Consider the following 23145-nt stretch of genomic DNA (forward strand, 5'->3'; position numbering starts at 1 on the left):
ATTAAAGTTGATTTTTTTCTTGAACTTTAAACTTAAAATGGACCTTGTGTAACATTTTTTATATTTCTGCTCTAAATCAGTTTTGTAAACATAGGCCTAAATATCACATTTTCTAACTTTTAAACCTAAACTCTTTTCTGTTACATTTTCAACACAAATCGAAAATCTCTTCTGTTAACATCTCAACATAGTAAAACACTGTTTGTGTGTGTGTGTGTGCGTGCGTGTGTGTGTGTGTGAATAATAGTTGACTGTGTTGAAAACACTCTGAGGAAAGTGTTACTACTATCATCATCCCTAACAGCCATTACATAGCTAACTGTTTTAGCATGTTTAAGTTTGAAGGAATGTAAACCCACAGGAATTTAAGTATTAATCAAAATCTAAACTTTATCAGAAATTTTACTTTCTCCTCCCAAAATCATTTTCTTTGCTGTAAAATCCTCAGTGTTGCACACAGAGCCATGAAACGCCTCCTGTGAGCTCAAGAAGGAAGTGAGTGTACAATGATCACAACACCGTCGTCGAACATCCCATCTCCCCTAGAAGATCCAGTCTGTAACAGTGTTTCATCATTTTGTTAACCATACACTACTCTCCTTTAAAAAGTAGCAATTTGTTAGTGTTTTTCCCAAATACTGCACGTCTAAATTTTAGAATGAAACTCTTCACATATTATAGTTAAACTGCCACTTCAATTACGAAACCGAATAATGTTGAATCTTCATTACGTATGTTATGGCGGCTGTAAAATGATAAGCCTCAGTGCTTTAGGTGGACCAGACCAGGAGGACCGCGTGTGTGTGTGTGTGTGTGTGTGCGTGTGTGTGTGATCTCTCCCAGTGGCACGGGCCCCATTTTGTTCTCTTTCAGCCTGACATGTTGAGCAGCGGTCGGCCTGGGGTGGTTGACAATAAGAGCAGGATGTCTGGAATTAAGCGACCCCCCCCCAAACACACACACGCACGCGCGCACACACACACGCAGAAACACACACATTCCTCCTTAATGTCCCTGTCCGGCATTACACGCAGGAATCTGATGTGACAATAGGAAACGCAATGAAGGGCACAGACAATACAGACGGGGTCACACCATCCCGTCTGGGTGGCTGTGTGTCTGCGTGGGATCAAGGCAGTGGACAAGAGGAGATTTCTTAAGACCTGCAGTTCCCTCTCTGGCTTATAGATTCTCTAAGACTTGGGTACACATCGGGAAAAACTCCCGGGCCGATGTGATGTGATGATGCTTATTTTCTTGTACTTTGAATGGAAGCAGTCTCCATTCATTCAGCGGAATAACAGCAGCTCATTAAGATAAAGTCAGATCCTGTAGATGGGGCTGACTGATGGGCCACATGAGTGACAGGCGCCCCGGGGCGTTGCAGCACCTTGGGTGGGGCAGGCTGACACGTTGGAGGGTGACGCCATCTCGGCTAACCTAAATGTTCTCGGGTCTGTGACTAAACGGTACAGTAGAGACATCGGCGCCTCTTGTTTTTCGGATTGAGATTAAATGTTTTAATAATACGTCTCTTACTGGGCCGCTTTGTTTTCTTCTCATCGACGTGTTAAAGGCACAAATGGCCGTTGATGCCGGTCTGGTGCTGGCGTCACAGGAGAGCTCTTGACCAAAGCTCTTCTCACATGGCCTGTGGACCATGACATCAGTGGTGGTGGCCTTGTTTTGGAGTGCCACCCCTCTCCTCCACTCCAACACAATGACCGGCTGTAGCAGCAGGGGCTGCATTAGCTACCAGGTTCAGAGGGCATCCTTCCCAAGGAATTGGCCTGTTTTTGTTCCAGCCGCGCCACTCCATTCTGGGGGCTGGAGAGCTTTGTGCAACTCAGTCAGGCCTGGTTGGGTAATTAAAAAGGCAAGAGCTCGAGTTGTGATCATTAGGGGCTTGTCCAGCGTGCTTTTTTTTTTTTTTTTTAGCTTTGCCTTCACCCGGGCAGCCGGCCTCCGAACAAGACCCCGACACATAAGGTCACCGCTGCCCAGCTCTCTTCTTTTTCTCCTTTCTCCTCCCTTCACACTGTGATACTCGCACACAAGCATTACGTTGTTTTGAACACTGCTCAACACTCACAGCGGTTCTAATAAAGATCTGTACACATAAGCCACAAACACATGCAAACAACTGCTAATAAACATAAACTCTACTGTAGACGCGTGCGCACATTAGCCCCTGCGGTTTCTTTTTCCTGTCTGTCTGCCTCTGCCCTGAATGTCCCTCCTGACACACATTCTCCATCTGCTGCCGACGCCTCGCACGCTCTACTTGTTACTTTTTATCTCTTATCTGCACTAACACTTGATTTCTCCCTCTCTCTCCATTCAATAAGCTTTTTTTTTTTTTTCCTCCTCTCCCTCTGGTTTACTCCCCCTCCTCTTTTTTTTTTTTTTTTTTTCTCTTTCTCTGTCCTCTGTCAGTGGCTTTGCTCTTGACTGCTGGTGTTGTGATGTGGCTTTCTCTGTCCAGAGCCCTTGAAATCTCTCGGCAATCCTTTCAGGAGTTTTCTTTTCCACTCGCACTCTGTTCCCCTCTTTGTGTCCACTCTCTCTTACTCTCTCCCTCTCTTTCTCTGTGTCCACTTGTGCCGGAGAGAGAGAGTCTCCAGCCTACTTTCTTACCCTTCAACTGCAAAACTAACACCGTAACAGCAAGGAACCAAAGACAGTCAACATATTTGGTTTCCATATCACTGTTACGCTGCTTTTCAATCTAGGGACGAGATAGTCTTTTACTGCTCTAACCCCGTACGAAACAAACAAGAAAAACAATGAAATTGAGATGTGCATAGCCTTCCCTCCCTTTAGATTGCACTCATTAGTGTTGCTTTTCTCATGGCCAGACTTCAAACCCAGACATGTTCATTTTACTTGCCAAGCAGACCCAGTCCAAACATGAATAACTCTTTAGATTTCATAGCCGTCCCTTAATACCCTTTACAAATGTCGGCTTTTGTACCAAAGGAGCCTCTCGTCGGAAGAGTTAAGGCAAGTGCCTTGCTTAAGGGCATTTCAACGCATGACCTAACTTTGCCCTCTCCCCGTAGCTTCCACACACTCCCAGCTCCGACAACACTCCCCAGGCAGGGACGCTGTGGCTTTTAAGATGCAGGACTTATAGACAAACATAATGATACTGGACCAGACCGTAAAGGCAGCGCACCATGGGTTAATGCAATGCAATGGTCTTTCAGGCCGAGCATAGCAAGAATGTTTGTGAAGTAATCTCTTTCATCTTATCTTTTTAATCTTAAACCGCGCTTTGAACTGCCATTGGAATCAGAGTTTTAACTCCAATCCAAATGTCCAGTTGTTAATCTAACTGTATGTATTCTGTCAGTAATCAGTAATCTTCAGTCTACAGTATGTAACTCAGGGATAAAACAGTATTATAGAAACAGTTTATTTGATGGTGAATGACCTGTTTGTCAGCTGTGAGTTTGACTCCCTCTGTCACCGGCCTCTAGAGGTCAACCCTCTCCCTCAGGGCAGTACCTGATACCAGGCAGATTTTATCCATGTTGGTGTATATAGTGGTGTGTGTGTGTGTGTGTGTGTGTGTGTGTGTGTGTATGTCCGGAAGTTGTGTGCTTTGAAAGGTGCGTTTTTCTTGATGTCTCCCAGTCAATAGTGGCTTCCTGCCTCCAGGGCCTGTGTGTTGTTTAATAGGCCGGCCGACACAGGCACCTGTGTTCCCCCCTGTTTCTACACAGAAACACTCTCTGTTTGACCACTTTGCTCTGTTTGACTGGCACATTTGTTTCAGGTCCATTATGGTTAAAGGTGGGGAGATTAAGATAGCTTCTTGAAATTTGAGGAAGGTGTTGTCATTCTGAAGTCCACTCAAGTGTTCCCAGGCGTTTGCGACCGCAGCGGAGCGTCTCACATAAGAACGTTTAATCAGACTCAAAGCTCATGGGGAGAACGACAGGCTCGTAACGACATGGACTCCATTGTACAGGATCGCTGTGAAAATGTTGTGGCAGAAAAAGGGGACGGCTTTATGTAAAAAGACCAAACAGGGTTCAAAATAATCACCCATGCCTCTTCCAAAACAATTAATGAACAAGGTGCTGTGTTCACTCACACAATCTGGGTTGAGTGCTTTTCTCCCGGGCCACAAAAGCCTGAACTTGCTTAAGTGCCAGGGCAGACATGGGAGCCTCGGCGCAACCTCGCAGCGCTGCCATTCACAATTTAAAACAACAGCATTCTGAGGCTCATTTGGACAGACAAATTCTGTCAGCCCGCACAATACTTATTTGCCGGGCTGAATTGGTTGGCCGATGTCTCGGGCCCAGAGATAAGTGGAGAACTTTCCAGATGACTGGCGTAGGACAACCCCGACCCGTCATTCCACTGATTGCCACACACTCCTCTACTGCCTTTTTGGCAGCAATTTCTCCAGGGGCCCCCATTCTGTCTTTGAGTTTGTCCCCATAATGGTAATGGGACACATGCCCCTCTTCCAAAGGCACACACACACACACACACACACACACACACACAGACAGACAGACAGACAGACAGACCGACTTCCTCTCTCTTTCACTCTTTTCTCATCCACACACACACAAACAAACACACAACAATACACGCACATCTTTGACTTACACGTTACACACAGGTCAAAAACATACCAGACGCACCTGTATATATGTCCATGCACACAGACACACACACACACACACACACACACACAGGCGCAGTGTTAGTATGTGTATGTGTTAAATGTAGTAACTCCAAGTCCTCTTTGCGCCTCTCCCCATCCTGCTGGCTTTGTCTCCCCTCAGCTGTTCCAGCCGGGTGCCTGTATTGTGCTGTCGGGCTCATTACTAGGAGCGCTGTGGCCCAAAACCTCCTCGCTAATAGGCCCACAGTTGCCCAGAGCGAGGCGAGAGAGAGAGGGAGAGGGAGAGAGAGAGAGAGAGAGAGAGAGAGAGAGAGAGAGAAGGAATTATTCCTGTTGTGGCTGTTTGTAGCAGTATAATGTTGTTGTTTTTTATTCTTTTGGCAGTGGGACTGTTAATGTTTAACAGTTGCTGCCATTATTTCTCTGGCTGGCCATCAGCTGGCTGAGGAATTTGAATTTGATGTGTAGAAAGGACTGCCTCATCTTGCCTCTGTTAAAAAAACACAACACAGGGCGTGTCAACTTAAAAGCTCCTCTGTGGATACGTTTATATGAATGTATACGGATGTGTGTTTCTGCATGCCTGAGCAGGGAAGTGGAAAAAAATGAGTGTCCAGTCAGTTGATGGGCTGTCTGGAGCGGGCCAATCCACTTGAACTACAATGGAGCAAAGTGCAGCTATTGTTTAAAGTTTACGGGGCTAAACTACACAATGCATACAGTAGAGCGAGTAGAGCTGCGAGAGAGGGCACTGGATACAAAGGTGTTTGTGAAAAAGAGGGGTGGGAAGAGGTGAGACAGTGAAATGTGAGGGGGTGAAGGCTCGGAGGGATGGAGAGAAAGAAAGAGAGTGCTACTGTAAACAGAGAGATGTCACGACTAATCTTCATCAGCTCTGATTGCATCCTATCACTGATATAGAGGACTTTAAGTGATTTTCTCAGAAGTCAGACAATAGCCTTCGTGTCATTTGATTCAAGAATTATGTGATTAGGTTTGAAGGTTTCTTTAGTAATGAATTAGGCCATGAACCACACAGAACTTTGCTAACTGAAAATTACTACGGCGGTTACAGTGGTCTAATGAGACGAAAACCAATCTCCACATGGAGAATGAAACTCACCAAAAATTCAAGTGCACACACAGTGATGTTGGACTCAAAAGTTGTTCTCTTTTCATGTCTACATGGGTAAATGGGTACATTTCAAAAAATGTTAAAAAAGTAAAAAAAAAAAAAAATCTTATACAAAAAAGAAACATGTTGGATGTTTAACAATTTCGAAATGGACTAGCCAGTGAAAAAAAGCTTTTTATTTTTATTTTTTTATCACAAAGAAAAGTTGCCTTGGTACCTTTCTTGAATATCCAATAGGCTATGGCTATTTACCTATATGTAACTATATCGCTATATATAGGCCTACAATGTGAAGCTATATTTATGTAGCCATATAAAACTATATATGATATAACAAATATAACAATAAAGATATATGCTATATAATAATGTAAATATATAATAGCCTAATACACACACTATATTACTGCGACCATTAGGCCTACTGCTATATTAGTTAATAGCCATAAGTAGGCCTATAGACCACAGTGATCAGTGTGTAGCCCAGCTGATGTGTAAAGCCTCAGTGCTACAGCCGGTTTCATGCTGCAGGTTTCCGAGGCGCTGAGTCGGTCACGAGCGCCCGGCCTATCCATCACGGCTCCCCTGCTCGGTGGGACCAGGTGGGCCGTGGCACCGCCGAACCGTGGCCTCGTTAACGCGGTATAATAATGAGGCCGCAAAGAGGGGCGAAATAATTGCAAATAAAACTACATGATGCAGAAAATAAAAAAAGAAATTAAACAGATGCGCGTGTTTTCAGGATCATTGCTTTCGTCCTCTTAAATTGCTGAGTTGCACAAAATATGCAACATTACATGTTTACGCAGCTGACTGCAAGAATATAGTCTAATAATAATAATAATAATAATAATAATAATAACAATAATAATAACATACATACACTTTAGTCTGGCCAACCGGGCCATTTGAAAGATGTAGGCCTATCTGTCACGCACGTGGGAAATAGCGCAATTTGTTGAAACAGAAACTGCAGAAATTAATACAAATTTCAGACAATTAGGGAGAATTTGAGAGAAGAAAGGATACTCAAAATTTCAGATTAGCAAGCCACTTCAACTTGCGTGGGATGTTTCATATTATCAATCGTGCTTTTCTGCTCATATTAACATGTCAAAATATATGTTGCCTATCACACATCTATTGATATAGGAATTAATTACAATTCACACTATTCGTTTATTATCAGGCTAGTTAATGGCTCAGTTTATGAAACCCTTTAAATTAGGAGGCATCCTTAAAAAAAAAGACAACAATGAAAACAATAATAAATTTGTCATGCTTTAATTAAAATAATTCTTTAGAAATTCATTATTTACATCTGCAATAATATTAATAACAGTATAAGAAAAAATAGTCACAGTTCTTACCAAACATCAGAACATCAGCATGACAACAAACTCTAAATTTATTTGAAGCAGAACAAATGTCTTTCAAGCCTTGTTGTTGTTTTCAGGAGCCAAATCACCTTCCCCCTCCCTCAGTCATTCTGAGAATAAAATTGCATCACTTCCCCATGAGTAATTCATCATTTACAATATATACATATTGCTAGACAGATACATTAATTGTCTTTGAGGGGTGTATGTGGCCATTTTGTTGTAACTGTGATTTGATGTGTCACACTTAACTACAGTTGTCAGTCAGTGGATTTTCTATGCTCACTACAGTAAAAGCTTTTAAACTGTCATCTGAATTTATACAGTGAAAACAAGACACAAAAATTAATTTGCAAGCAGACATAGATTAAGAAAAGGAAGGGGTTTTTGTGATGGTGGGACAGAATTAATAATAATAATATTTAAAATAAAAAAGAGCATTGTAAACAAAAGCAGGCATAGTTCAATATAAAGAAGTTGCATATCACCAGTCAGTTCACATTGGACCAGTAGTGTCAGGTTGCAGATGTGCCAGAAAGAAAAGTCTTTGGCAGAACAGCAGAACAGCTACACTGACAATATGCACTGTGTGAGACCTCAGGCGTTGTCTCTGGAAACAGCCCCTGGGATGAGTTCACTGTTAGCAATGTGTAAACGTGCATGAGTCAGAGTTTCCCTGGGCAATGGCATCAGTAATGACAAATAAATAACATGTTAGTTAAGGAGGTGTGGGGGTCCATGAGGAGATGCAAACGTGTTGCTGGTTCATCGCCAGAGTCTCAAGTATAGGCTACATCCAATTTCGACTGTCATGCCTTGGTCCATAGTCGGAAGCGACAACTGGTGCATTGTTCTGGAGTCCCTGCTTCGTCTCTTGGTCCGGGTCGGAGCAGCGTGTCCCCGCAGCCGGGACTAGAGGTGGTCGTAGGCAGCAGCGGAGGGGGGAGCCGTGCGGGAGGCTGAGCCGTAGTAATAGGGCGAACCTGCAGGGGGAGACACAGAGGAGAGCCTTCGTCACTGGGGGGGGGTCCGAAGGTGTTGATGGTGGATGAGACCTGCTTCATCCATCTTACACCATGTGACAGCAGATGGTGGAGCTGGAAATCTGAACAGCTTAGATTGTTTGTCCTGTGAATGGACTGATACTCTTAAACCCCCTAACACGACTTCTACATGTGGAAGAAATAATAATAAGAATACAGGACTTTACTATCCTGACCACATCAACCTAAACTCAGTTTACTCACCTTTTTATTTGGGAAATGGAGCTTAGCTGCCTTTTAGGCTAATATACATCATTCTAATGTAGATTCATAGTTTACATTATAAGAACAAAGAGTTATACCACTTTGTCTAAATATAAGAGTTTTTCAAAAAGCCTAGCCTTTTTGTTAAATACTGATGGCTGTTTGAATTATGGAGCTCATAGTTTACACATTTTTAATTTTACCACTACATCACTGTTAGTTTAAAAAAAAAAATCAACTCCCTGAAGCTGACACACTTCTGACTAACTTGTGCCCTGTCCATCTGATGTATTCTTCTTCGGTCATTTAAATTCTTGTCACAACAACAATACTTTTTGTAGAAAGGTCGGTAGAAAAGACTATTCTGAATTCTCAAGTTCATGCAGATACTCCCAAAAATCTTCATTTTGGTATGTCAGTCTAAGCCATTTGTCTTTTATTGTGCAGGTCACACTACAATAATAAAAGCTCAATGAATAGAGAGGCATGGTGTCGACTTCATAAGGTGTAAGCAGTGAACAAACACCAGCCACACGCCTCTGCTGCCACTGTGTCAGCCTGCCTTACTCACCCAGTATGCTGGAGTTGGTGAACCTCCAGGCTTCACTGTAGGAGGTGTAGGGGGAATGAGTGTAGGACTGACCGGAGTAGTCTGCACCTGCACCACAAACAAAACACTTCATCACACATCAAGCCAACACCGAGACGCACATCTTGAAACACGGCGATACGACAAAGACAGCGTTTGTTATGAAGACATAGCCGTTGTCCAGGAAGTCTTTGGAGTTTGGTTGTTTGTTGCTCCGTCTTAGCTCATAATTCACCAACAGTTAGTGCAGCCTGTAAACCATTAATCTGCGGTGCAGGTGGATGGCTGAGGGTGAAATCCCCCGGCCCAGCGGTGCGTGCCTGCGGCCGGCCTCTTCGTCCTCTCTTCGGCCCCTCGGATCTTTTAGTTTCTCTCCTCTCCTCTCCTCTCCTCTCCTCCATCCCGCACTTCCTGCTTTAGCCTTTCTGGCACTCTTCTTTCTTCTTTTTTCTTTTTTTTTTTAACATTCCAATATCTAATTGGTAATTATGTTGGCTGGAATGAATCCCTGGGCTCCCCCTGTCCTAACCCCCCTTTCACTGAGTAATTGTGTATCAACGCTTCCTCACAGCGAGCCCACCAGAAAAATAATAAATCAGACCCTCTCATTTCGCGCTTCGAAGGGCAGACTTCAAATAAAAAAGGCGCATCACACCACACACACACACACACACACACACACACACACACACACACACACACACTCCTACAGTATGCAGGCATGCTGACATAGACACTCAAGCAGGAGGCACACACTGAGACCCACACAGGTGTGCACAGTGTGCATGCACATACACACACATACACACACTCACCACAAAGACCTCCTCTCCTCCCTTCATACCCAGGCCTTAACCCCCCCCTACCCCCCACCCCTCTACCCCTCGTGCCCCCCCCTCATCTCTCTCGTGGGCCCCCCGGTTCCCATGGCAATGTGTGGTCAGAGGTGTCTGCGTGGGGGTGTGGGCAGCAGGGCGGAACCCCCAGCCTGTTCCCTGTACCCCCTGGGCCCATGTGCACACGCACACGCGCGCACACACACACACACACACACACAGTTCACCACCCTAGCAAGGCTACTCATTAACTCAGCCTGTCTCCCTGTTAATCTACAAACCTCTATCCCAGCCCTCTCTCCCTCTCTCCCTCTCTCTCTCTCTCTCTCTCTCCCTCTCTCTCCCTCTGTCACTCCCTTCATCTCTCCCTCTTCTGGTCTTACTCATTCCTTTTTGGGCTCTGTTGTTGCCTGATTTTATCCATCATTCTCCATTCAACATGATGTACTGTGGGGTCGTATTTGGGTGAAAATAAACTGAAAAGTGTCTTTTTACCTGCTACCATGCCAGTGATGGCAGAGGAGGAGTAGCTGGTCTGGCCAGTGGAGGGGATGTGAGGCGGGTAGCCTGGCAGAGTGGAGCTCACCATGTCACGCCCTAAACCACACACACACACACATAGACATTTTCAATGCCAGCAGGATGGAAGGTTAACTTTCTATTCTACATTGTCACAGCTATAAAATTTTCTGATTTCAGGTTTAATTGTGCAGGAGGGAAAAGACATTGGCAAGAGGCAAGAGAATGTCTCATGCTGAAATAAGCTGAAACTCTGAAACTCAAATTCTCCTTAAAGCAAACATTCTGTGTATCTGAAGCAAATACACTAGTTTGAATGTGCTATAAATGTGAATGGTGGAGTGATTTGCAATATATGTCAGAAACCCTTGACTCCCACATGTGGGCATGTTAGTGAATGAGTGAGATGGATGCCTCCATTACCTGAGATGAGAGACTGACTGCTGAACTGGCCATACACTGGTGCATGATGGGAGAATGAGTTGAAGGCATTGGGGAAATGGTTGGAGCTGTTGCAGCTACTACTGACAGAAACGGGTCTCTGCAGCGCCTGCAGCTCCACAAAGGCCAAGTTGGACGCGGCCATGCTTGGGGAGGGGCTTGTGCTGGTCACTTCTGGGGACATTTCCTGTTTTAGACAGAGCGGTAGGGGCTCTGGCCAATAGGAAGGGGCGGGCAGGTGAGGAAATGAAAAGAAATGGGATTTAACTGATGAAACACATGACAAAAAAAAAGACTCAACGCTGATTGAATGTCAAAAACAAAATGAAGAGTGAATGGGCAGTAGACCGGCTTCAGGACGCGGTTCACAGTTACGCAACAGTCCAGAAGATGCTGATGGAAAAGAGTCAGCATGTTGTTGAGCTGCTGTCCACTTCAACTTTGGGCTCTGGTGGGGGTCAGAGGGCACCAATTTAACATTAAGAGACTTACCAGCCACCATGGTGTAGCCCTGGTGCGCCGTCAGATTCCGTCCAATGGCTGAGCCGGATGTTGAGAGGCTGGTCTTGGCCTCCTCTAGGCTGCCATTGATGAGCGACAGCGGGTACAAAGTCTGTGGGACGATGCACAGGGATTAGCTATTTGCGGATTTGTCTGTAAAGAGGGCGTGTGTGAGAGAAGGAGCAAATGTGTGTGTGTGTGTGTGTGTGTGTCAATCTATTTTCCATCTTCTGTGATAAAATCTATGTTTGATCTATGCAGTGGTGATTCTGACATATTTCCCCACATAACTAATACACCAGATGTTCTTGCTGTTAATGAAGAGAAGAAAGAAATGTGTGTTTTGGAGGTTGGTTGTACTTTTGACTACAGTTTAGAGTACCGGCCTCTTGCGGCCTCGGTCTCACAGCTTGGGTACAGTTGTCAGCTATTAGTGTTCATATTCGGTACAGGGGGTCCAGCAGGGCAAAGCAGTTGGCGAGGTTTTGTTCTCTGTCAGCAATTACTGGCAGTTGGCGTATATGGAAAAGTCGCTGTTTTTTGTACCCTTAACGCCGTTTGTTTTCTTGTTGTGTGACGTTGCTAGGTTTTTCCACGTTGAGGTCCAGGCGTTGTTCCGTGTCCTTATTATAATTATTACATCTCTGGAAAGCTACTGTTTCCGCGTGGAACTAAATAAAAGATTTGAATGTGTGTGTGTGTGTGTGTATGTGTGTGTGTGTGTGTGTGTGTGTGTGTGTGTGTGTGTGTGCGTAACACAGTTCAACGAACAAAGGGAGAATGTTAGTTTCCTCATTATGTGTTTCTTTACAGATTTAAATGAGAAAGAAATCTGAAATTACAAGAGAACAAGAAAACAAGACCAAGTAATGAAGATCCAGAAATGATTATGTCCTCATTAGAGCAGTTTTTAAGTATTTATGCCGTATGGAGACTGCTTGTGTGTGGAAAAACTGTGCATTAAACGATAGATACTTATTTTTCCTCACACAAACCAATGTAGGGAGCCTGTACCACCTTGCAGGGATTATGTTTTTCCCTTGTCACTGGGCTGTGTGAGCTCCTACCTGCTCAGTCTTGCTGCTGGAGGCTGAGCTGAAGGAGTCGGGGGGGTAGTGGTGACGGTCAAAACCACAGTCCAAGTGCTGGGCGCCTGCGGGGAAGTGATCCACTCTCATCTGCTTCCTCGGGACGCCCCCGCTGCCCTGGGAGTCCACGCTGTGCCGACAACTCTCCTGGTCACCTGAGAGACGGAGAGGAGGAGGATATATAGATATATATCAGAGGGGCTTGGCTCCCTGCACCACAATGAAAAAAACAAAGTTGTGTGTATCTGCCGTGGCTCATTCAGTTGATCTAATTCTTACTGTCATCGTGGCTCCTCTTGCCCTCGGCGCTGGGCTGGGGGATCCCCAGCAAGCCACTGATGGAGTAGGTGGAGCCCAGAGAGTCCGACTGGGGCGACTCAGGAGGGGTGACTGCCGAACTGGGGACTGAGGGAGAGAGAGAGGGAGGGAGAGAGGGAGAGAGAGAGAGAGAGAGAGAGAGAGAAGCGGAGAGTGGAAACGTTACCATTACATCCCAGTATTATTGTTACCATGTTACCATAAAGCCACATGCTTAATCTTATGAGACACTGAGCGTAGTCTGTAACCTTAATCCTTCATCATCAGATGATAATGCTGGGTGATATGGAGGGTGGGTGTGTATGTGTGTGTGTATGTGTGTGTGTGTGTGTATGAATGGTAGAGACTTACTGAGAGTGTGTCCTGGACTCAGGCCTTTTCCATCCAGAGGCAGATTGAATGGCTGCTGGACCTTGGTTCGAATTATTCTGAAACCAGGAGAACAAGGCTGTGTGAATAATAATTAAGCACTTGGCTTGATTATTTTAAATGTAATTATTGCTGCTGACATTGATAACAAGGCCAGATATCATTAGGTGAGATGCTGTGGGATGAGTGAAAGCCCAAGTGTTGCTGCAATATCAGCATAGATGAGCAGAGCCTATCAGTGTTGAGAGAAGGTGTGGAGAGGGGGGTTCTGGGATACCAGAAGTTAGTGTTGAGCCCTCTGGGAGTGTTGTGGGCCAAATTCAATTAAACAGTTTTGATGGGAACGTGCAGCTTTGATAACCACTCTGACATACCCTCCTTCATTCTTCCCCCTTTCCTCTAACATCCAAAAAGCCAGATATCTACATAAGCGCTCACCCTAAACAGCACAAGGAATCATTACATCAGATCTGTGTTGGTAAATTGGATAACTGATAAGCAAAAAGTCTTATATAACTTACATAAAGAATGGTTTGTCCATTGTGAAAATTAAACTCAATATTTGAGACTGCTAAACCACAGCGGCATATGTATACTTCTCATAGGATTCTTCACCATCTTGGAGATTTAGTTACATAAATATAATATGCTTGTTATTAATGATGCTGAAATCCAGTTCCCAACCTATCACCAACTACATCCCTTTATTCTGTATTAAAAAAAAAACACACAAACTCCAAAGCGACAGCCACTTTTTGTTACCTGTTGATGGAGCTGACACTGGGGACGGTGTCGCTGTCGCAGACTCCCTCTGCCAGCAGCCGGTCCCTGATTTCCCAGGCGAACATGGTGGGGTTCTGCCTCTTGTACTCTGCTATCTTCTCCACCACCTTCGGGGTGGCCACCTTGGGCTTGGAGCCCCCGATCACACCAGGCTTGATGCTGCCCGTCTCGTAGTAGCTGGGGACAGAAGAGGGGAGGGAAGGTGTGACGTGATCGCCAACGAGGGAGGAGTTGCCTGATTTGTTTTATTGTGATAAGAGAAAGTATGATTGTGTGTTGTTGATTTGAGGGAACTAGCCAAGTGGGTTTGGTGTCTCAGACTAAGATCAAGTATCCTAATATCCAATGAGGGTTTCGACAAGGTTCATATGCGTTGCCGGCACCTTGAATACAGTGAATACAGTCAACGGTCATCAGACAAAGGCCCTACACTGCGTCATCAAAGAGTTCCTGATAAGTAAACAGGCCTTCAGAGTTCAAATAAAGTGCTGGAAGTTCATTAACAGTAAGAGGAAGTTGTGAAAGGAGCTTGTGGGTGCGCTTACCGTCCCAGGATCTTGCTGACGCAGCCGTGGCTGACGCGGAGCTGCCGGGAGATGTCACAGGGCCGGACCCCCTGGTGGGCCATGTCCACGATGCGCTGCCGGATCACCTCCGGGAGTGGACGGCCATTAACAAACATTCCACCTAGTTGGTTAAGACCCCCATGACCTGGGGGAGGAGGGGGGATGAACACACATAAATGTCATGGAACCGGAGCCCCATGCCATACCAGCCTCACCGCACCACCAATATACAGTACACACACACACACAGGCTACACACACATACACACACATACACACATGCACACATTGGCAGTGGGTAAGCATGCACACACAGATTATACACACAGATACACACACACAACACATTCGCAGATGTGTGGACACACACTCACAAACACATAATTTTTGTCCATGTAAAACATATATCTTAGTTGCTAACTGACATATGACAAAATAATTTAACACAATAAAATATAATTGATAATAAAAGGGGAACTAGCAAATAACTTTGGAAAATGATACAGAGTGTTACATATAGTAGCCTAAAACATTTTTCCTCCTTGCAAAAACAAACAAAAAGAAAAGACATTACTGGATCAGTGTGAGTGTATTGAGGCTATCTGTTTTATTTTCCCTAAAAGTATGTAGGCTGCCTGAATATCTGCAACATTTATCTCTAATACTGTAATTGCCTGAAGGTTATGTTGTGTATTTTTCCTGACCTCTATAATATTTAAGAAAAACCTCAAGACACAGCAGAAGGATAATTGAAACACGTTGAGAAATAGGCCTTGACTGCAATGACCAGGCTGGCAGGTTGTATAGGAAACAGAAACGACTGACTGTCACATGCATATTTCAGTGTAGATACTGTATATATATTTTTAAAGAGAGATAAAGGGGAACTGACCAATTAAGTTGGATCTAGCTAGAGTTTTGACAGCGTCTGGTCTAGACAGCTCAGCGTAAATCTTCCACATTTAGTACATCACTCCTTCCTGGTTTCCTATGGGACACAGAAGGCAGTCATTCCTCGCATAGTTAAAACTTTCATACTTTTTTTTTTATTTGGGCCTGGACTTTTCAATGCATTCGAATATTATAGAAATGATTCGGATTTCACAAATATTCGGCATTTGAGTGGTCGGTAGAAAGGGCCTGCTATCGGTTTACCATGCGCCTATATGGCTTTGCTTAAACACCAAAAAAATATATTTTTAATTAGTGATTTGATAAATTATGTTTTTGTTGGCTTATAAAGGACAGAGGCTAATTATTGTGGTATTCCTACAGGCTTATTCTCGCTCTAAAAGAAAGTTTGCACAGTTATAAATGTGGCACAGTGGGCTGCAGTGAAACTGAAGGTGTGACTAACATGATCTTCTTCTCAGAAAGTAGGCCTATAGTGAACATGTCATTTGGCAAATGGGTCTGTTTCGCTCTCTCAACAAGTCTGAACTGACGAAAGAGGCTGTTTTTTTTAAATTATAGGCCTATACACTGTAGTAGGCCTACTTCTCGATTTTTGCACATTGGAAGCGGAGAAGCTATTTAGACATTAACCTAAATCAAGTCCTGTCAGATCTCTCACAGTCGGTTCCTGCAATAGGCCTTTAATTATACTAACACAATCAAAAACCGACGTAAACATTTTGGACATAGCCTCCAACTGGGAGGGGGGTCACTGCATTTTGTCAGGAGGCTCCGCTGTCTTTTCTCCGGGCTGCACCAGTGACTCTGCAAGAATACTACTGCTTTTAATTTAACCCATTGAGTCTCTTTTCTCAGCCCTTTCCCAGCTTTCATTTCCACATCAAACGGCGGCCGGACGGGGCCGGGGAGGGGAGCCGCTATTAACGCTGCCAGCGGAGTGTGTAAAAAAATCTCCCCGCCAAGCTTCATCAACCTGCAGGATATTAAAGCGGAGCAACCCCAGGGGGATGAACACGCACACGCACACGCGCACACAGAAAAGCAACGCTTTAATGCACTACGCGACAAACACACACACACACACACACACACACACACACCATATATATATATATAGATAGATAGATAGATATAGGCTATTTATATCAGAGAAGGCCCAAAATTTCTATTCATCTGTGAGATTCTATTTTCTCCAAATATTAAAAAAAGATTTCATAGTTCAGTAAAATAGTCCATTTTACTTTGGCAGCATTACCAATTCAACAGACCAAAGCACTTACTAAATTAAAGAACATCGTGTCTCAACAGAGTTAAGTTCAAAAAGAAGATCAATCTCCTTTGGTTTTTGTCTATAATAGGCATTGAGAAAATTATAGGCAGGAGTAGTAATCCATATGAAATTAGGCTATCAGTCCGTCAATAATTCGTATCTTTTGACATCATTTAAGAAACTATTACTTAAGTAACCGTTATTTAACTATTCTAAATGTGCCTAGAAGTGAATTTGAACTCGAATAATATGTAGCCTAGGCCAAAGGCCACCACGTAGTTTCTTGTAAAGTGAGAGGCTATCTATCTAAAAGCCAGTTTTAACTAAGGCGTCCAGTGAGCAGCCAACATACAAAAAAAAAAAACAAAAACAAAAACAAATGACGGAGCAGAGGCGAAGTGAGGGAGTCATAATTCATGACCATCTGAAACATAAACAAGCCAAACCGCTCAGCCCCCTGCCGCTCCATCATTGACCCGACTGAAGCGGCAGTGACCAAGGATCGCTCCAAATTTATATCTGACAGCCTGAAGTGCCGTCCAATTAACTTCCCCGATATCCTGCACAAGAGGGGAAAAACAACTCCTCCTTCAGAAATTACAGACGAGACGCGCCACACTGCATTGCACTTCCCACACTACAGGTAAAGCTTCCCAACGTTACACACCTGTGTTTTAGTATTTGGCTCAAACGTTTAGTATTAAGGCAGATCATAATCCTGGCTCGTCTAGTTACATTTGAGTAGGGGCGAGAAACGTGCAGAGATCTCAAAAAAAACACCTGTAGTCTAAATAGCCTAGACAACCTACTTAACCCTCCACAGGCAAATGCTGAATATTTTAAGGTCAGTGACAGATGAATTGTTTAGTCAGCACACGTTTCTCTCTCTCCAGTCTATAAAGGACAAGCAACAGTCCCGTTTATTTACCTCTTCCCGTACTGTTGGACATTTCCCTGAGGTTTTGGTCCTGGGTCTGCCGGCCAAATGTACGCGGGTCCTCCACGCTGTCCCCAGTTAAAGTGTTTTTACTCCACGTCCTGCCTCGTCTGGCATGAGTGTGTTCCTGAGTGCACCGCCGGTTAAACGCTGCAAGAGTTACATTATGATTACAATGTTGATATGAGAGCGGTTGGCTGTCATACTGCATGTGGAGCGTCTGAGCCGTGCGGCATGGAGAGAGAGAGAGAGAGAGAGTCTGAGAGAGTCTCCATGCCGCTCCACTGAGAGATGCAGTGATGAATCTGAGATATATGATGAGGATGATAACCTCGTGATGGCACTGATTTGTCTCTGAGTGTCGTTTTGCCCTTATAGCCGCTGCTATGTGACAGGCAGCAGTCACCGGGAGGCCGCGGCGGGACAGACTGATGAAGATGTTCTGGGACATTAACAGTAAAACTGGGTCCTGCATGCTCCTCTGTGAAACTGCACGGGCGACTACATGCAAATACTGCCCATGTGTGATTTGCTGGAGTAAAAATAGCCAACTACAATTTAATAATTAACGTTATTCAGCCTATTGGACATGTCCAGGCCTGCTTTTTGTCTGTAGGGCAGAGTGTGAATGATCTTGCTCTCCAGTGAAATTCCCCTCCATCGACGCAAATTTTAAACCCGTCCAGCTAATTAGGACTGACTGGTCTCATTAATCATCTTCCAGTTTTCAACCGGTTAGTCTAATTTATTTTGGCTATTGAACAGCGAAAATGGAGGAGAATGTTGTCCTATGATGTGAAGTAGCTTTGGTGTAAATGATGAAGAGTGCCTGAAGTTGGGCTGGGAGCTTGCTGTTCACTGTTAATTATTACTGATTGATTCACCTGTAGTGCAGTTAAGATAAGATGGAACTTTAAATGTACAAGCTAAATGTAGGCTAGATATCAAATATCCTTCATGAGAGCAACCAACGTCAGTTCAAGGCACTACGGAGAGGAATAGAGGATCTATTTTTAAAGAAACCGTCATTGTCAGAATAAAGATATCAAGTCACTGCCAGCTATAGCCTACATTACATTTGTTGAATAGATTACACATTAGAAAAACTGTGATGGACTTTAGACATATGACAAATAATAAGGATGTTAACTCTTAAATAAAACACGCCAAGTGACAGTAAATGTGGTAATTGTCAGTTGCCCATATGTATATGCCTTGTTGACAGGCTCCAGCTGCTCTGCCCTGCACACCTCTTCACTCTCTGGGATGAAATGTTTCACTGCTGTCAGCTGCATGAGGCCCACACTACCAGCAAGAGCTTTTCAGTCCAGAATAAAGAAAATAAGAGAAATAAAGAGAAATAACATAGAAAAACATATAGGCTACTTTTCTATATAGTGCCAGCATCAGAGTAATTACTGAAGTCTGACTGACAGGCCCCAAGGTGGAAAACACGCGTGTTAAGGATATTATCGCTACTTCAGCTACTTTTCTTTCTGGAACTGTTTTGTTAAACTGCAAACTGTCTTTTCTAAAACATGTCAGGTTTCGTTGTTGAACTTGTTGATGTGACTAAATTTACTGCTAGATGGCACTTTAGACTTAACCAAATAATTAGTGGACTTTACTTTAAAAAGAATTTAATCCTGTCCTGTCGCAGCATTAGATGACTGCAGACAAGATGCTTTAACAAGATAAGTGCACTAGGTGCAGTTTTGGTGGGTTGACCCCAGCTCACCTTTCACAGACTTAGGTCTGGTTCAGATACAGCTAATGAGAATTAAACTGTTCAGATTCTGTGTTGCCAAATAATTCAGAGAGTGAGGAAATTTAAATAATAAAGCACCCTGTGCATTGCCAACTTTATTAACTTTAAACTGACTTTTGTAAATTAACATAAAGTGTTTGAATTCACTTAATTGACACTGTTTCATTTTCCAACACGAGTACATTTGAAAAGGTGGGAAGTTATTTAAAGTTGTAACCTCAGATGTGATTTGAACTCTTTAATGCGATTTTTTTTTCATATCATGACGGTCAGTTTGCAATTGCAAATTGTTGCAAAGTTCTGCTAACGCCTAAATGTTGAAAGTTCAAACTTTTAAGAGACTTCTAAATCACTGCTTATATAACCTACATAAATGAAAACAGCCATAGTGCGCAAAAAAATGTAAAATTCTTTATCTTTAAGTGTGAGATAGAATGATTGTGGTTGCAACCCCCAAAATGTGTAGCATATAATCTAAAGTATTATAGATTTCCAACTAATTTGGAACAAATCAGTAATGTTGGAAATTCCTTTGTCGTCTGATTTTAGGAGACTTACTTGAAAACAATGCCTACATAACTACATCATTTTAGTCTGTAGGCTATTTTTTTTTATGATAATGTTTAGTGTGTGTGTGTCTCACCTCCGAAGAAGGGAGAGGTTTTACTGTAGTAGTATTATAACTATTATTAATTGTACCTGTTATTAATGCTTATTAATTGTACCTTCTTTACGGGTTATAATGAAAATATTTTTGATTACCAGGATTTTTTATTTTATTTATTAATGCAGGATTTAGACCTTTACAGTTCTTGGTCAGCAGTGAGCCTCAGGATAGCTGCAGACACACAGCACCATTCCTGTCTACAGACTGAGATTCTTTAATGAGGATTTCACTCGTTAACTTTGAATATAAACAAGCAACTTTCACATTTACAGTCTTACAGTTTCTTTTTGTAGGTGGCTTTTGTAATTTCAGGTTCCTGCTCAGGTTGCTTGAACTATTTAGCTATTCTGTTTCGTCTTAGTTCTGTTTTATTCTAAATGTGCATGTAGGCTAATAAATGCTGTTCTATAATATTGATAATGTATTGATACAGTTATAGGCTACTGGACACTCGCACAGTGTCTATGCAAAAGGGATGAGAAAAGGTTTAGACATGGTGATAACCTTTTAGTGAGACTGTAAATCAGTTCTGGATTATCTATATCTCTTTGTATATCGGTTTGTCTCTAATCAATGTTATTTCACAGAGTGTAATCACAGAAAGGCAGATAAAGAAGATTGGTAAAGATGTTTAGAAACATTTAACAGAAAGACTGTGGCCTACAAACTTCTCCATGAAACCGCGGGCCCAAGCACCTCGCGTTCATTTTCTTTCTTGTGTTGCACTGCACGGAAAGCTATAGTAAGCTATGGAAATTAAAATAGTCCATCCTTATTATTTATCTGTACCCTCCGATTCACTCATGCAAATTCAACATAACTTATTAATCAATGTTAGTTCAGACTATATGACGTGCAGCATTTTATAGTCAAGAAGGAGATTCTGGATGATTATTCTTGTTCTTCAAAAAACTTTTCCTTCATCTGGAAATGAAATCTGGGCCTTTATACCATCCTGGTTATTACAATTAACTAGTCTTATTCAAATCCCACCTTTCAGTAGATTACCAAAGCAAAACAACAAGTTGTATTAAGTCTATACTGTCTCGTGGCCCCTGCAGAGTGGCTGTCGATCATTTAGGACCACCCTCTGCTCTCACATTTTGCACTTCGCTATGATGAAAGGATTGTGGATCAGTAATGCTCAAGATATTTGCCAGTTTCGCTAAATGCTATCCCGCGAGTAGATTCAATTTCAGATTTCGGAACAGTCGCTCGCATTTGCCAGCAGCCAGGCTTCACGCTTCCCGTTCAAATCGGAGGCTATCTTACAAACATGAGCGGAATGAATCGGGCCTACCTTTTAATGATGAAGGAAAACGTCCCAGGCTGATATATTCTGATATTATCCAAAGGGAAGGAGCACTACTGGGGATAATGTCGTCTGTGTCCAGGCTGTGTGTGATGAGGCTGGGCTGGTGTTGTTTCGGCACAGGCAGGAGGAGATGTATAGTACCCGCTGCCAATACCGAGCCAGGTTTTATCCAACTGAGGCTGCGGAGCGGGCCGTGCGCTGCAGCCATTGGCCGAGCAGCCGGAGGAGGACGCAGGGAAATGAAGGGCGAGGCGTGGCTTCCTGCAAAAGAGGGTGTCACCCATCTTCCCCCCCAAAAACCACATGGATGACTGATCCTGTGTTTTGATGGCATTGCACCCACCGACTGTATGGAAACACTTGTCAAGGAGATGGCTTGTTTCCATTCACCTCCAGCGACAGCTCCACTTTGATTAGATTGTGTACAAGTTGTGACACCGTTTCCGACGGGCCGAGGGTCGGTTCATTTGGAGCGCGCCGTTTTCACACGCAATTTAGTGCTTGATTTGTTGCGATCCGTCACAGTTTCTCCCTGACAGGTGTTGCCTACCTTATTGAGGGACAGACCCGCAATTTGAATTGGAAGGTGAATTAGCCTACTGACCCGCATTTCACAACTTTTATTGAAATCACTTTCTAAACTGGCGAGAAACATTTTTGCGCAAGTAGAACGAGAAGGAAAAAAAGTAGACAACCAAAGGTTCAAAATAGGCCAAATGTTTCAGTCTGGGGCTTGGCCAGCCTAGTTTGTTAAACTGATGCATTTTTGTTTTAGTGGCTCGTTAATAGCCAATAGGCCTATAGCTTATAAAATAGGCTATTGTGACATATTTGCAGTACTTAATAGCCTAGCTAAAAAAAAGCTTATAATAACTATGCTATGACATCTGACATTCAGGTGATAGTGATCCATGGTGAATATTCTCCACTTCAATATTTCTTATCTCCAAATGATTGTTGTTGCTGCAGTGAAGCTCAGACAGTTACGTGAATTTTCCAGCTACAGCAGTGTGTCCTGTCCCGCTGTAGTTACAGTCAAGCGTCTGAAGCTGGAGGTAATCTTATAGGCTAATGGCGTATTCCTCCACCAGTAGCCCTCACTACTTTTCACTAATTCCTCACTTACGAGTAAAGCCACTTTGACCAGAGTCATTGTTGGACCTCATTGTCCTGCACAGTCCAAGCGGTCCTGCCTATTTTCTCATATCCCGTAATTTCCCAGCCGTTATATTGTTTCCACAGCCTGGGCCTGTGTCCCCATCCGTCGTCCTACAGCTGAATACTTTCTACATCCCCCCCCTCTAATGGCACATCATCATCTCTCATTTGCAATAATAAGATTGTCTCTCCCTCCTCTCACATCATAAAGTGAATGAAAACCTTTTGAATCATGAATGTATTGAACTGTCTTAAATTACAGCGTTTGGTGAGTCAAGACAGACTCTGTTCCCATCCATCCTTCTCCACAGAGCTGCTGGTGAACCAGAGAGGCCGCTTGGTGTTCTGATATTGATATTCCGATTTGGCATCTAATAGCCTATATTAATAATAATAGGTTGATCATAATGACCTTTTCGGCGGATCACTTTCGCAGTGTGGGGCTATTTAATGTCTGTGCTCAAATGTATCGCTCTCCTCTCGATATTCAACGTGGAAATGTATTTAATTTCGAGTGCAGGCAGGCACAATATGGCTTTCTGAGTTTACCTTTCTTCCTCTGTTTGGCTCTGTGAAATAAACAAAAAAAAAATCTTCTGACGCCCACAGCATGTAGGTAAAGATGTTGGGGGGTAGGCCTGGACCTAAATAAAAAGGTATGACATAGTCAACCATCAAAATAAACAGAAATCAGTT

General features: G+C 43.4%; 1 protein-coding gene across 3 annotated transcripts; it reads right to left on the bottom strand.

Moving 5' to 3' along the window:
* Positions 1 to 8074: 8074 nt before the first annotated feature.
* On the bottom strand, positions 8075 to 17554 carry pax8 (paired box 8). 3 transcript variants are annotated; one of them, XM_071905960.2, is made up of 12 exons: positions 17533 to 17554; positions 14399 to 14564; positions 13833 to 14030; positions 13053 to 13129; positions 12663 to 12788; positions 12363 to 12538; positions 12310 to 12312; positions 11287 to 11407; positions 10777 to 11007; positions 10330 to 10431; positions 8981 to 9067; positions 8075 to 8145 (listed from the first exon to the last, which is right to left on the bottom strand). In XM_071905960.2, exons 1-12 carry the CDS (start codon positions 17552 to 17554, stop codon positions 8075 to 8077), a joined length of 1380 nt encoding a protein of 459 aa, XP_071762061.1. The 3 variants fall into 3 exon arrangements, with proteins under 3 accessions (XP_071762061.1, XP_071762060.1, XP_071762059.1); XM_071905959.2 differs by lacking the exon at positions 12310 to 12312 and having other exon boundaries at positions 10777 to 11005; positions 11273 to 11407; XM_071905958.2 differs by lacking the exons at positions 12310 to 12312; positions 17533 to 17554 and adding an exon at positions 15312 to 15381 and having other exon boundaries at positions 10777 to 11005; positions 11273 to 11407.
* Positions 17555 to 23145: the final 5591 nt, after the last annotated feature.

This window comes from Centroberyx gerrardi, chromosome 2 (genome assembly GCF_048128805.1).
Source record: "Centroberyx gerrardi isolate f3 chromosome 2, fCenGer3.hap1.cur.20231027, whole genome shotgun sequence".
Classification (NCBI taxonomy): Eukaryota; Metazoa; Chordata; class Actinopteri; order Beryciformes; family Berycidae; genus Centroberyx; species Centroberyx gerrardi.

What these genes read in the sequence shown, in the direction of transcription:
- pax8 (XM_071905958.2), bottom strand. Translation starts at nt 15,381, where the DNA reads ATGTGGAAGATTTACGCTGAGCTGTCTAGACCAGACGCTGTCAAAACT. An exon ending in GAGTCCAGGACACACTCTCA is followed by an intron (nt 12,789 to 13,052) that starts GTAAGTCTCTAC and finishes TCTCTCCCTCAG; the next exon opens with TCCCCAGTTCGGCAGTCACC. An exon ending in TGGCTGGTAAGTCTCTTAAT is followed by an intron (nt 11,006 to 11,272) that starts GTTAAATTGGTG and finishes TATTGGCCAGAG; the next exon opens with CCCCTACCGCTCTGTCTAAA.